Source organism: Leptosomus discolor, chromosome 1, assembly GCF_034619465.1.
Source record: "Leptosomus discolor isolate bLepDis1 chromosome 1, bLepDis1.hap2, whole genome shotgun sequence".
NCBI classification, from domain to species: domain Eukaryota; kingdom Metazoa; phylum Chordata; class Aves; order Leptosomiformes; family Leptosomidae; genus Leptosomus; species Leptosomus discolor.
This window is the reverse complement of record NC_141391.1, coordinates 144,148,180-144,162,544: the sequence shown is the minus strand read 5'-3', so window position 1 is coordinate 144,162,544 and position 14,365 is coordinate 144,148,180. Positions and strand designations below refer to the sequence as shown.

Sequence of the window (14,365 nt, the reverse complement as noted above, 5' to 3'; positions counted from 1 at the left end):
GTGAATGGCTTAGCTCAGGGGTTCCTGACTAAGACCTAGGTACCCAAACTAAGCTGTCCGCAGCTAGACCAATGAACCACATTTTTCACAATGCTGCCAATTTTAAGTTTGATACAGAGGCTAGAACACAGTTCTGAAGTAATTCAGAAAGCAATGATTATCAGTCCCTAGCCCAGTTCAAAGCACAGTGGGCTGAGAGAATACTGAGTTCAGGCCCAGCCATCTCAAGACAAAGCTAAATAGTTCTGCAAACATAACATTTTTGCCGAAAGCTTTCCAAGCTGTGGTCTCTGAATGGTGCCATCCAAACACTTGGGGCTCCAAGGATAATATGTAAGAATAAAGTCACATTTTAAGAATAATTTTACCTAGATTTTACTTTCCACTTAGTCTTGACTGACAATGAACACATTCCTATCAGGAGTTTTGGGCTGGATTCCTGTTTGAAGGTTAAGGTTAATTCTTACTTTCAGAATTCCAAAGCTTTTCAAAAACCAAGATGCTCATTTAAAAGTGTTCACTCACAGAGCCAGTCTGGCACAATGCTGCAACTGCAGAGCACACACAATGAACATCAGATACCTTTTAATGAAGCTTTGTCTTCTTTTTCTTGTTTGCCATGGGTCATCCCTCTTCTACTCTGTATCAGTTATTGTAAATTCCTGTTCATTTCCCCATCCCTCTTTTTGCTTCGTTGTGGAGAAAGTCGGTATAACAATGTTCTCAAATTTTTCAGTTTCCTCTTTTACCACCCATCCTTGCCTTCTGTTCCAGTAGAGAGGAGTGAACCGAGCCACAGCCTGAAAAAAAAAACCAAAACAACATCTCACTGTTTTTTATACTCTGCATTTTTGCATCAAGATAATTGTTTGTTGTAGACAAACCAGGAAGGGCTGAAAGGGTAGGCGAACCAATGTATTTCTGTTATTTATCATTCGAAAGACAAATACTAATAGCAACCACCAAATTCCAGTTTTTTTTCTTTGGTCTTTAAAATCCATTTCCAGTCTTTAAATACATTCGGAGTAGACTCCTCATCTAAGAGCCTTGAAATTCCACTGCTCCAGTTAAGTAAACTAGACAAAGAAGGACAGAAAAGATGACATGACAATTCTGCGAGTTTTCAAAGGCTGCTTAAGGAAGAAAAAGCAATTTGTTCCCTGTGTCCACAGTGGGTAGGACAAGAAGGAAAGAACTAAAACTGAGGCAGAAAATGTTCAGTTTAGGCACTAGGAAAGTTCTTCTAAGCATACAAAGACTGAGGCACTAAAGCATATTGCCTGGGGACATGATGGAGTCTCCATGACTGAAGGTCTTCCAGAACTATCTAGGCAAGCCACAGCCAGGAGCAATCCTGGCAGAGGTAATCTCGTCACAAGTTCCCTTTCAGACTCTGCTTCCCTGGCACTGGTGTAATACCAAATATGGCCAAACTGAGCTAGAAGAGGAGTAAATGTGAAAATGTGAGACCAAAAGTCAACATTCACTTAACAGTTTGTAAGGTATAAATTATGCTACCTTGGGGAAGCTGTATAACTTACACTGTTTATAAAAATCACAGGCCTTTTCCGTATTGTCACTAGTTCGAGTTTGTCTAGCTAAAAATGACCAAAACCACTGGACAACTATAGGGTAAAAAATTATCTTGGGCTCTTTCTCATCCCCAAGTCAACGGAAGTTTGCCTAAAAATATTCAACACAGTTGCCAAGTTGATGGCAGTTACTAATGGGCAGCCATGGGGTCAATAGCCCTGGGCGTAGCTGGATCTATCACAGCTGAAACACAGTGGAAGAGGACAGCGAGCTTGCAATTCATACTTGTGGAGCCCCTGCTTCAATCACTGTGAGGATGTTAGCCTTTCATTCAACAAGTGGTGTCATCAATCTACTGTTTTTCTTTTCAGATCCTAATAATTAACATCGACACTGAAGCAAGGTTAACAGAGAGAGAACACAGCTTTGCTATGTTTGGATTGCTTGTGCTTGATTCTACAAGAACTTTAACAATACGACCCTAAATCTCTGAAGGAAGTCCAGTGACAGAGCTGTCCGGGTAAGGAAATGTGGTGATTTTGCTTAGGGCACTCACTTGACCAGTAGGCTCACGGAGAACAGTAGCGCAGTCAGAGGTTGTCCTAAATCTCTTCAGCTCCTTCCAAAGAAAATCTGAAGGAGGCTTGTGAAGCACTGTAGCATCTGCTGCCCAAGCCTGCAAAGATCAAGCAGCCAGGAGGTTAAAGACAAAATGGCTCCTGGTTATTTATACAATATAAGAACTCAGTAAAACATCAGGTTTTCCTTTTTGATTTTTTGTAACACTGGTCACTATCTGATCTGTGAAATCAAAGCTGAAAGAACTGTATTTCAAGACTTACAGCTTAGTTATAGTGATTATTTTTGAGTACCTCTCCTGTGGATTAACAGAGATTAGCAAAGGCACATTTTTCAAGGTGTGATAGTAAATCCTGGGCTTTTTGGTATAGCTTGCTGAGAGTAAGATTAAAAACAGGCAGTTTATTTTCTTCTCTGAATTACCAGGGGCATTGGAAGAGATCTGCGATATCAGCTTTAAAATTCCAGTCTCTGCTTGATTCTGGATTCCCCCCGTTCAGAGGGAACCTGTCTCTACTGGAGACTAGAAATTTTTTGTACTTTTATCCTTATACAAAAGATTTAACAATGCTGTACTTTATAAAGTGAACACAATTATCTGTGACCTTTACCACTAATGCAGTAGCAAAAGGACCTGTTGTGAAAACATTTCTCTTACCTAAGACAACCACAACATGCTTTTGCAAATGGTGTTCCTAAAGGATCTGGCATTTGCCATCTGTGAGGAAATGGCTTCAACCATTTCCTGGGAGCTGAAACAATTCTCATTCAATTTTAAACGAGGAGTATCTTGAAAAAAGTAAAAGGCTCACTTCCAAAAGTGCTCACTATACAGCTTTTTCACACATAGGCCAGAAGACGGCATTGACTGTGGCTCTCCTGGGCCCCTGCCAGCTTGCATTTCCAGCTTTCTTGCAACAGGGCTCACGCAGGGCTGCATTGACCTCCATTGAGCTTGGTGAGGAACACGGGCTTTGCCTCCTTTTATTCTGCAAGGCCTCAATTTTCATCTCAGAAGAAGAAACAAGCACTGGTGGTAAAAGAGGCTTCAGACCATATTCCAACCATCTACAAACTTGAGCATTTTTCCTTAGTTCATCTGTTGCACTCACAGGGAGCTGGGGCCTGGAAGTGCTCCCTAGCTGGCTCCCTGACACAGACTCTATTGTATATGAATTTTAGATGCAAGAGTTGGCAGCCTGAATACAGCCCTTTGAAATTAATAAACCAGCAGAAATTTTCTGCTTGCCTATGCTGAAACAGAAGCTGTGGTGGACCTTCTACCTCAGTCAGTTGTTCACCCAAGAGCCCTTTATGATAATGGGAACAGCAACTGCGTCAATGACTTCAGCACTGATCAGAGCGCTTCAGAAAGGACAACTTTTGGGGTGGGTGGGAATGGTTGGTGTGTCAGAGCCGACCAAGAGGAAACCATTTCTGGGGAGATATGCAAGGTGTCTTGCAGCCAGCCAAGCAGCCAGCATCTTTACTCAGTACAGCAAGGGCTGTGCCCACTCTGAGCATGGGTACATCCCAGAGGCTGCTGGAAATGGCGTGCAGACACCAGCAGACGTTCCTCAGCTACAGATACAACTGAGCCTTGGTCACATTTAGTTCACACTTTCAAGTCATTTTCATTACCATGGATATCAGATGCATGTATTTGTTGTTTTCATTTAAAGCTGTTCTGGGGTGTGATGAAGTCATCTGACTCTTTGCTCCTTAGATCCTACCTATCTCTCTAACTCTTATTCAAACTGGCAAAAAGATAAATCTGAACTAGCTGGGGGGGAAGTAACTTTTGAAAAGCAGCAGCCCATGCACTGAATTTTTAACATCTAGTTCTGGCACGACATCAAAGGAGAGCACATCATTATCTTCCTTTTGCAGAATAGGAAACTAAGGCACAGAGTGTCATCATTTTGCCTAAAGTCATCCAACACAAAGCCAGGAATAGAGCCCCCTTGCCAGAAGAGTGGTTTATGGCTTTCTTTCCTGGATAACAGCTGTCCTCAGATAGTGGGCAAGTCTAGAAAGAAACATCATTTTTCTTTTTATTTTCAGTTGAGACCCTACTATAGTGATACCTCAGACTATACACAAAACCATATTAATTGCTTCAGTAGCAACACATATAAATGGTTTCCTTTCCAGTTCTATTATTTGTGGGTTTCCCATCCAAGGTTCACACCCTCTGTTGGCAAACACTGGCACAACTCAATATTCTGACAGTATGGGAAGCTTTTTATGGAAGCAATGGTTGGAAAAAGGAATGTATCAAACAAGGACTTTCCAGGATAGCTTCCCATTGCTGGGCAATGGGAAATGCTAGATGTGTCATGCAAATACTAGGCTTGTACTGATGATGGACATTAGCAGCTTCTTGTGAATTCATCATTATTTGTGTTAGCCTTTCTGAAAATAGAGATGTTTGACTCTATACCATCAGGCTAAGAGTGTGCCATGGTCTGCCAGCTGAGAAAAGACACTCAAACCCCCCACACTCACTGTCACAGTGGAGTTGGGCCTCATCCTGGTCTCAGGGAGAAACCGAAATACAGACATTGGTTGACCTTGGACTTCCTGCTTCAAGAGATAATCCCCAATGCTTTCATCTTTTGCGGGAGCATAGTTCAGGATCTTTACAAAATGATGGCCTGGATCAACTTCAGCAGTTTTCAAATTTCCAATAGCACTGAAAGAGCAGAATTTGATTTGAAAATGTAAAAGCATTGCTTAATTGAAAAAATACATCTATTTCCTTATAACAACTAGCCTAGACATCAGTAATTAACGGTAAGTAAACATACCACAGGCAGAATATTTACAGCACTGCCATTCTACTTTTTATGCAGTGCCTTTCATCTGAAAAAATCCATTTGCATTAAAATGAGTTTTATTTCTCTTTCACACTGAGGTAGCATCCATTATCATCAGAAATTAAAAGATTCTTTGTGGGGTAAGAAGTCGCCAGTATACCATTCAAATTTGGTTTTGTCTAAATCTATACAGGCTACAACCTCTAAGGCTGCCTTGCGTATTTAGCCTAGTATGATTAGTGGGGAGTTGTGTAGCTGACTCTTTATAAGTTTAAGAAATTCCTCCTGTCCATCAGTATACCTTTCTCCTCCTGTCTCTCATTGTTTTTTTCCATACTAGAGAAAGACAAATCTTTATTATTAACTATTTGTTATTAACTCAGAGAGGCTCCATGCTACAAGACTGAGATTTCATCCCTCCCTTGTTTCAGAATCACAGCAAAGCAGGGTCTGTTTTGCATCTACAGTAAGATCAGGGACTTCTTGCATGAGCAGGAGAACACTCAATCTCTCTCAAGCACAGGAAAACAAATTTATCACTTGAGTGTTCCTTTAAGTAGCGCACATGTCAAGGGAGCACTTTTAAACACTCAGTTCCAGACTGTAATTCTCATCATAGGTATTATTAGACAGGTTGTGAATGAAGTCTAAGAATCATTCAGGTTTTGATACTGTATCTACTGCAATAAATTTCATTATTTAGTACTGGTGCAGTGTCTTGTCTGTCTTCTGTGCATGTAATGCTTTTGCCCTTGCCACATTTGTCTTGTTCCAGTAAGTTTAGGTCATAGACCTCTGTGTGCATAGTAAAGGTTGACCCAACAGCCCAGACAGCCTACATAGTGCTTGCTTAACATAGCCAAATCCTCCTTTGTCACAGTGTGATAAACACTGCCCACCCACCCCAAATAATTCAGCTGTGTGGTGTAGCAGTGAGTCACACTTGCTCACAACAGCCAGGCTGCCTCGAGGCTGCCACTGGCGTTGATAGATTTGGAAGCAGAGCCGAGGGGAACTGCCTCCTCCCTGGCCAGAGAAGACATGCATAGTGAATGTAACACTTGGCTGCCTTTCCTCTGCCTTCCTGCAAACTTTGGGAACTCCAGAGGTCCCATCTCCCACTCAGTCCTGGACTATTGGTTCTTCACATCAGCAAGTAGAGACCTGGGGACAGCTCACCAGAGATGCAGAGCCTCAGAGGGCCTTTGGCAGCACAGCCAGGCTGGGGGGCTCCTCACCTTCGGATTCTTCCCCCTTTTCTGGCTGCTTGCTTTCATCTGGCTGCCACTGTTTGGCACATTTCTCCTTTCTCCTTGCTTGTAGAACCATGCTTTAAGCTGGTTCACTGAAACAACCCAGGGTAAAAGGTTTTGGGGGGGACATTATTTTAACCTGAGCTTTTTTGGCAGTCTCTGCAAGCTGCTGTATCAGTGCAGCTGAAGGGATGGCCAGCTGTGCTTCAAAACTTTGCAAACTGTTGATGAAAAGAAGGATCCTTTGGGATCCCTCAGTTTGTAAGCCATCATTTACACATGCAGTACACATGCAGATGTGAGATGCTGTGATTCAAATCCACCGTTGAGTTCTACATACATCACTACAGTCCTGGTGCTCCAGCAGTGACCTAGGACTCCACTGGGCTCTAAAACCAGAATGACAGCAGCAATAAAGAGAATCCCTGATATTCTTACCCTCTGGAAGGGTGTGGAGACAGTTAAGTCAATGGGAGGAGGCTTTTAAACCATACAAAAGGCGAAGATCTTCCTGACCTCTCATTTCTCTCTATCTGTACAAGGAAAGTGAAGGAAAAGTTTTGAGTGCCAAAATGTATCTAGGAGAACAGGAAAAAGCAGATGGGGAAAGATACTTTCTAAAGTGGTCTTAAAAGGCCATTTTATGGTGTAACATGTAAACATGTAAAATCCTGGTTGATAAACCAGTCAACAATGAGGGTCCAGGGTAGTGCAGCTTGCCCTAAACAAGACCTCAGGTTGAACCTAGAGAAGCCAGGGAGATCTGGGAACATAAAACGGGGCTGACAGTGCTTTTTGATATAAAACACAGGACTGGTAAAGGAGTAAATGATAGGACATGGGGATTTGGTGTTGGAAGCTGCTGAAGCGTGCAAAGCTGCTGAGCTGCCAGCTTGCGTCCAGGCAATCCACTGCCTCACAGCCATGCTGGCTGAAGGTGAAGGTCAGATTCGAAGCTGCAAGGGCTAAACAGCAAGGTTGGCTCAACCATGCCTAAAGGCGAATCGAGCAAGAGCTGTTAATGACAAAGAAGAATAAATGGGTTTGACCATCCTTCAGTCTCAAATGCTTCTGTATCTGTTGGGCACTCTCCTGTGCCAGCTCAGAGAATACAGTACTTTTGGTGGGCATGGGATTGGAATGCATCATCATGCAAGGCACGAAAATATGGCCTCCTTCTGTGAACAATTCCCAGTACCTAGAAGAGCCTAGGAGAAGCTATTAGCTCTTGATGATCCTGCTCTGGGGAGGATTTCCAAGGTAATGGCTCTCTGGTATCTCCCTTTTGTTCCCAGGAGAAGCCATCCTCCCGTGCCCTGACTCAGCCCGGGATTAACAGTGATGTTTATTCTCTGTCTGCACATCCCAAACACAGCCTTTAAGTCAAGAGCCCTTTTTTTTGGTTAACACACATAAGTCTTAAAAAAAACCCTTAAAAATCAATGTCAGTTTTTCGTATAACATGGAGTCTGCATATAGCAAAAGAGAGAAGTGGAAGAAAAGAAGAAAGGAAGGAGAGTAGGCAGGTCTGCATCCAACACCAAGGACCTTGACTCCACTCACCACAAAACTTAAGAGCAAGTATAATTCTTCTCACTTTACTTACAAGAGAAAGTGAAGCTCTCCCACACACACTCCCTCACACTCTTTCCTGCTCTTTTCCTTAGAGTCTTCTATATTTAGTTAGTCATCTTTGCTGTATGTTACTTTAAATTGTGATTGGACAGTCTTCCAGTTTTGAGGGGACCTCTTTGTCAGGGGAATTCCTGGGGATATAGCTCCTATTTGATGAAATTCAGAGTGACTAAATTAACAAAGGACTGACTAAAGATAAGATTCTTTGTTTGAACTGGAAATCCTGTTTTACCAGCAACTATTTCTATGGAACCCTATCATAAAATATGTATGTTTGTATCTTCATATTCTGGTATATTATTTTCTGCCAAACAAGATTGTGAATTTATGGATATCACGATCTATGTGTATGTCTCATTGGGAATTTGGATCTTAGCCTACGCACTTCCTACACTTGACCTTAAAAATCCCAAATGCAGATGCACCATTTGAACTAATTTCCCCAAACCCCCTTGGTTTTTGCATTCAGTCTCTAAGTGTATATGCATCTCTCAGTCCCATACCAAAGCCCTACACTTGACAGGATGGAGGGAGCTGGTGGGGAAAGTGAGACCTGCAGAATTTCTCTAAGAACTTGTATAGCCAGCTAGCTGCTGCATGTCAGCAGACTTTTGTGAGTTTAAATGAGGGAATAACTTCTCTAAGGAGATTTTCACTGAAAGCTTCAGAGCTTTTTTTAGCAAGTTATTTACCTTTCAAAATAGTGGACCAGCTCCTGTGAGACAGGAGCTAAAGTGCTAAAGGGGGGCAGCGCAGGGTGGGAGAGGTCACTGTGTGTTGATGCTGCAGTTTCTTCTGCTACATGCTGATATTCTCTGGTCGAACAGAATCCAAATTTTTCTATAACATACATAGCACCGCACACTGCAGAGGGGGGAAAAAATGTCAGTGCTCTTGGTAGCATGGGGTGCATCAGCCATGGACAGAGATCTGCCATTAGGGATGCCATTTGAACTGCTCCTTTCTGAGCTGACAGAGGTAGCAACAAGGCATTTTAACTATAAAACATGCCAAGAATTCAAGTCTTTCTAAACTCCTAAATATTTAAGAAAGTCACAGATGGATCCTATTGTTAATTTGGGAAATGCTTATCTCCAGAAGTACAAATCTATTTATTTGTATGCCAACAGATTTAACTATACCAGAGGGACAGGACAGTATAAAGTCCTGGGAGAAGGCTGAGCTCACTCTTTGTGAAAGGCTGTGAAATGTTGCATACCTAATAGCTGTACACAACTGTAGGCCTGAAATGCCAAGGTTCAGCTGAGATCCCAGCACTTTACAGATCAGGACTTTAATATGTAGCACATGCACTTAGTAAAAAACAGGTATCGGTGATTTTCAATAGCCACAAACAAAATTTCAGGTACCAGTTTCTGGTTTTCTTGTTATCTGCAAAATAGACACTCCAGAAATACTGGAGGTTTGACACTGCTCAGGTGCAAAACTCAGGGAAAGGTTTAAGGGCAACGGGTGCAAGCTGGAGCGTAGGAGGTTCCACAATAACATAAGGAAAAACTTTTTCACTGTGAGGGTGACAGAGCACTGGAACAGGCTGCCCAGAGAGGTTGTGGAGTCTCCTTCTCTGGAGACATTCAAAACCCACCTGGACGCGTTCCTGTGTGACCTGCGCTAGGTGGTCCTGCTCTGGCAGGGGGGTTGGACTAGATGATCTTTCAAGGTGCCTTCCAATCCCTAACATTCTGTGATTCTGTGATTCAGTGATTCTGTGACATTCACAGTAAACAAACACCAAGACTGTCTCTAAGCATCAGTGCCAGGACACGTGTGACAGCACTATCACCCTCCTTGCACACAGCTGATAGCTGAAAATCCTAATGCAGTGAATCCTGACGCTGCTGAAAATCCCGACACTGCTGAAAATCCCAATGCTGCTGAAAATCCTAATGGCTCAACTCCCCTTCGTTCCTCAGTATAACCATATAACCTTCAAGGTGCTTTAAGCATGTTCACATATTCTCAAAAGCAAAGAGATGTAAATTAAACTCGATTATAAACAAAAATTATAAAAATAAAAATATCCTAGTTGGCCAAAGCCACATATTTTTGCTGTTTGCATACACTTGTATTGTGGCTTTATGACAAATCATATCCAGCTACTCATCAATTCTCTATAGAAGAATTACTAAATTATGCTTTCCCACTGTGTACACTCAGAGAATGTCGCATAATGCAATACCAACTTAAAACATTGGGTATTGTGTACTACAATGTGATTTTATTTACTTAATGTGTATAACAAGAAAAGGTATAGTTTAAATTCAAGCTGAGTGGAGTACAAAAAAAATGTGCTGCTGTGCTGGCATGTTGGAATAGCATAATACTAATGAATCAAAAGAGAATCAAAAGAATTGCTTAATTTATGCCTTTAACAAGTTTAACCACACACAAAGCCAACTGTCATCGCCTTTTACTCTTTATCTTCAACAATTAGCAGAGCTAATGACTTCTCTTGCTTTCTGTATGAGACAAGACGTGATTCAATCCCCACTGGAAAACAGTTCACACAATACAAGGAAATGCACAAAGGGGAAGGTGATCTCTTTTATCTCCTAATGTTTATCTAGAGTTATTCTCCTCAAGCCCAGTCAAACAGTATGTCATATCTCATTATTTGGAAACAACTTTAGAGCTCTGAACACAACTGGAGCTTTCATGCTGGCTTTCAAAGGTATCTTTTCATGGCTCTCACTATAACATCCCAAGAGTTACATAGATCTCTTTATGTAAACATATGCAAGGAGCACCATGGGTTTACAAAGACTAAGTCCATGAGAAAAATGCATATAAAGTCGACAGAATTACAAAATGAATGAGAGCAGGGGGACCAGCAGGCATCAAAGAGCTGGGAGTCAGGAAAGCATTTGATAAAGTGCCTCTCCAAATATTATCTCTCATTGGCTTAGACATAAATACTGTCACAGGAACTGTCTGAAGGACTGCAAACAAGGAGTAATAATAGACAAGGGGTTTGCATCTCGTGTGTTCCCTATAGGGACAATCAGTACTTCTCATTTCACAGAGCATCTCCACTTGTGATGTGCAAGGGGGAATAAAACAGCTGGTTAATAAAATATGTAGATAAGTTGAGAGGAGAGGGTAGGGGAACACCAATGAAAGCAGGAGAAATAGTACAAAGAGCCCTACAGAGTTTAGAAATATGGGCAGGAAATAAGTGAGATGCAGCTCATGGAAAACGATACACTAATTTATTGGGTGGAAATAGCACTCACTGTGGGGAAAAGTATGGAGGGCAATGATGCACTTTTCAATTTGACAGAACAAAAAACGCTGTTACAGTTTTATGGCACTGTCCTTGCAGAGTAGGGAGCAAGGAGTGGAAGATTCCCTTTGTGCAGCTGTGGAGAGGGGAAGCTGGAAATACTGATCCTGATGTTAACATGCACCAGTGCCTGGTGTGATCAGGCTTCACTGACTATAAGAAAATTCCTCCTAGGAGTAAATGCAGGTAAATAGAGTTCTCCCACTTCTAATACAGGCAACACAGAGTTCATCCACTCCTCATATCTTGGCCTGAGACACCAAATATGTGACCTCATCCGTCATGCTTTGTTTTGTTTTAAGTACTACTCTGCCAGAAACTCTGGATTTAGGCTGGTATGAGACCAGAATAAAATGTACCGGGTTCATTTTAGGACACCTCATCACCAGAAAAATATTGACAATTAACAAAGAATTATAGATGGGTACAAAAATGATGAGGAATCCAGGGGCTATTTTATGAGCAAAAAAAAAGTAAAAGAGCTAAAATGCTTGTCTTCAGTAGATAATCACAGGTATATGTGATACCAGGATGGGTATAGCAGGTGGGTGGAAAATCCCAAAAAGGCAAAGGCCTTGCGCAGCAGAACTATCACTGATGAAATATCATTGTAAAAGAAGACATGTACGTTGAGTATAGTGAAAACAACTTTAGCAACAAGCATGTGCAGGCCTATCCACTGAACAATGCAGCAGGAAGTAGCTTGTAGCAGACAGTGTCCACATAGGGGCTAGCCTTAGAACTGGAGTTGTCGACTGTTGTCATTTCTCTGAAGGAGACAGATGCAAGATAACTGAAACCAGCTGAGAGTCTGTTTTGATAGGTCTTTCCCACCTTCAGTATATGTGAAGCTAAATCAAAGATGGCAAATGCCTTTTTGAGACAACTGGCTTCTCCAGGAGACAATGCTTTATTTTTTAAACGGGATTTCTAGGTGGGTGTAAACCACATACAGCCCAGTTAACTCATTTGGCTGCCTGTCACGGCCTCAGCTGCATGCAGCCCACATGGTGGGACCCTCTAAAGTCCCCCACAATATCAGTTCTATTCTTGGATTCAAAATTAGGTGGGATCAGTTAAAGACAAGGCCAAACCAGCCATGATGTTTCTGCTCCTTTTACGGACTACCTTCACAAGGGAGGTATCTTTGAATTTGTGTTAACAAACATTGAAAGAGACATGGTGAATGAAGGGTGATATATGCTTTCTGAGGGTGAAGTCTAATTTGGAGGTGGTTGTCCATAAAGCAATTAGAGAGATGCTTACATTTCAAAGCCTTTGATGTTCTCCAGTATCCCCCTGGATAATGACTCAATCTCTTATCAAGGGTTTGTTTGTGTTTTACAGCTCCTCTAAAGGAGATACTGCAGTAAACACCATCTCCTCCCTACCAAAATAACCTGAAGGAAAGCCCCAATTGTGCCTGTACCTGGATGCAGACTTTTGGTAGTCCTCATAAGCAAAACGTGTCTTTCCATGATTCTTCATGCATCCAAGGTTCTGGACAATCTTCCCTGAGTCACTAAACAAAGTCCTGAAGTGGTTCTGGCGTTGTCCTGACACCAGCATTGAGAGGCGAAGGTTTCTTGATGGAGCAGAGTTCCAGTGTGGAATTTCAATACCATCTTTGGGCTGAGCTGATGAGTAAGCAAAAGATAAACACACTGAGTTATGCAATATTAACAGAAAGACAAATGATGAGAAACAAATCTCTTTTTTTGGTAACAAAAATGGAACATTTCATTTCCTCTTTGCCTGTAATTGCAAAGCGATGCTTAGCAAGTGCTCCTCTCAAAGCGTTAAACCTATGGCCATAAAATAGAGCACAGCTGGTAAAATGAGTATTTTCTTACTGACATGTAGATTTATTACCTCATCAGCATTACCTTAGGTAATGAAAAAACAATAAATTATGCCATCAGTGGTATAATTGGCATTGCAATTTCAGTGCTGTTAGACAGCACAGCATCAGCTGTGAGTGAATAATGAATATATCAAGTCTTCCTTCCAATTATAAAATAAAAGCGATAACATCTCCTAATCCCCTTTTTGTTCCCCTTTTCAAATATGAGTGTTCAAGAGGCACTATGCAGGACTCCCAGTCCTGACAAGGGCAGGGAGAACCAGAGAGCGGGAATATGCCAGTGAACCTGTCTTTCACCAGGAAAGCTCATCTCTCACATCAGTCTCCTCAACAAACTAAATCCTTTTCAGTGCCTGTTTCTCAGATTATACATTTGAGATTTCCTTCAATACTTTATATTGAGTATTGCACAAAATTCGCTCCACTAGGCAATTTTTCTCAACCAGATCTGGTGGGGCAGCTTTAAATTTTGGGGGGGAAGATGCATCCCTCAGTCCATCTTAGCTCTGAAGTGACTGAAGCACAAATCAGCTTCACTTGGATGAGTGTCTGGGTTGGACAGCATCACTGCAATGCAGATTAACCTCACCAGCTCCCTGGGAGTGCTGTCAACAGCGTCACTTTTTTTCCATATTTTTTTAATTACAAAATACCACGTGTTAGAAATTCCGTAGTTCCTTCTTCCTGTGCGTTTCATCACGGCATGGCGATGGCACAGCATCACGCACACTTCCAGCATCATTTGTAATCCCTTCCGCTGGGATACTCAGGGAAGCACCACTCCAGCCCCGGGACAGTGGTGCTGGTTCACTCGCCTGTGTTAAACTAGCAGTTAGTGGCAGGCAAGCGTAACAGCACTGGGGTAATAAGGGGCTGAAGTGCTACAGTGCAAGCAGTCTAAAGGGAAAGCTACAGCTGGCGTACAGCTTAATGGAGTGTGACTTCGGTGAAGGATGAACAAAACTAGGAAATATTAAAGAATCTCTTTGGGCTTTTGGTAGCAAAGAAACAGCACAAGGAGCAATGAGCTCCCTAGGCCAGGAACTAGAAACACTGGGCTTTGTTTTTCTGGGCCGGAGCCTTTGCTAGATCAAACACTCAGAGTGGCAGCCGAACTGGCAGCCGCAGGGTGAACAGACTGTGTTGAAGCTGCTTGTCACTGATGTGTCAACAAGCCAGTCTGTTCCTGAGATCAGACTGATGGTTGCTTTTGCTGTTGCTAGGATCTGGCAACCTTTAAAGGGGCTTTTGGGGAGCCTCTAGGAGGGGCCCTGACACTGTTGAATTTCACTGGGACCAAATGACTAATTCCCTTATGCTCCTTTGGAAACTACTGTCTAAACTGTGGTAGCACTCTACAAACACTCAGCAGGGAAAA

General features: G+C 42.2%; 1 protein-coding gene across 1 annotated transcript; it reads right to left on the bottom strand.

Annotated features, from left to right (window-relative positions):
- Positions 1 to 635: 635 nt before the first annotated feature.
- On the bottom strand, positions 636 to 8,672 carry LMNTD1 (lamin tail domain containing 1). The gene is made up of 4 exons (XM_086461196.1): positions 8,512 to 8,672; positions 4,621 to 4,807; positions 2,090 to 2,209; positions 636 to 800 (listed from the first exon to the last, which is right to left on the bottom strand). The coding sequence occupies exons 1-4, from the start codon at positions 8,670 to 8,672 to the stop codon at positions 636 to 638; spliced, it is 633 nt and encodes a 210-aa protein (XP_086317322.1).
- Positions 8,673 to 14,365: the final 5,693 nt, after the last annotated feature.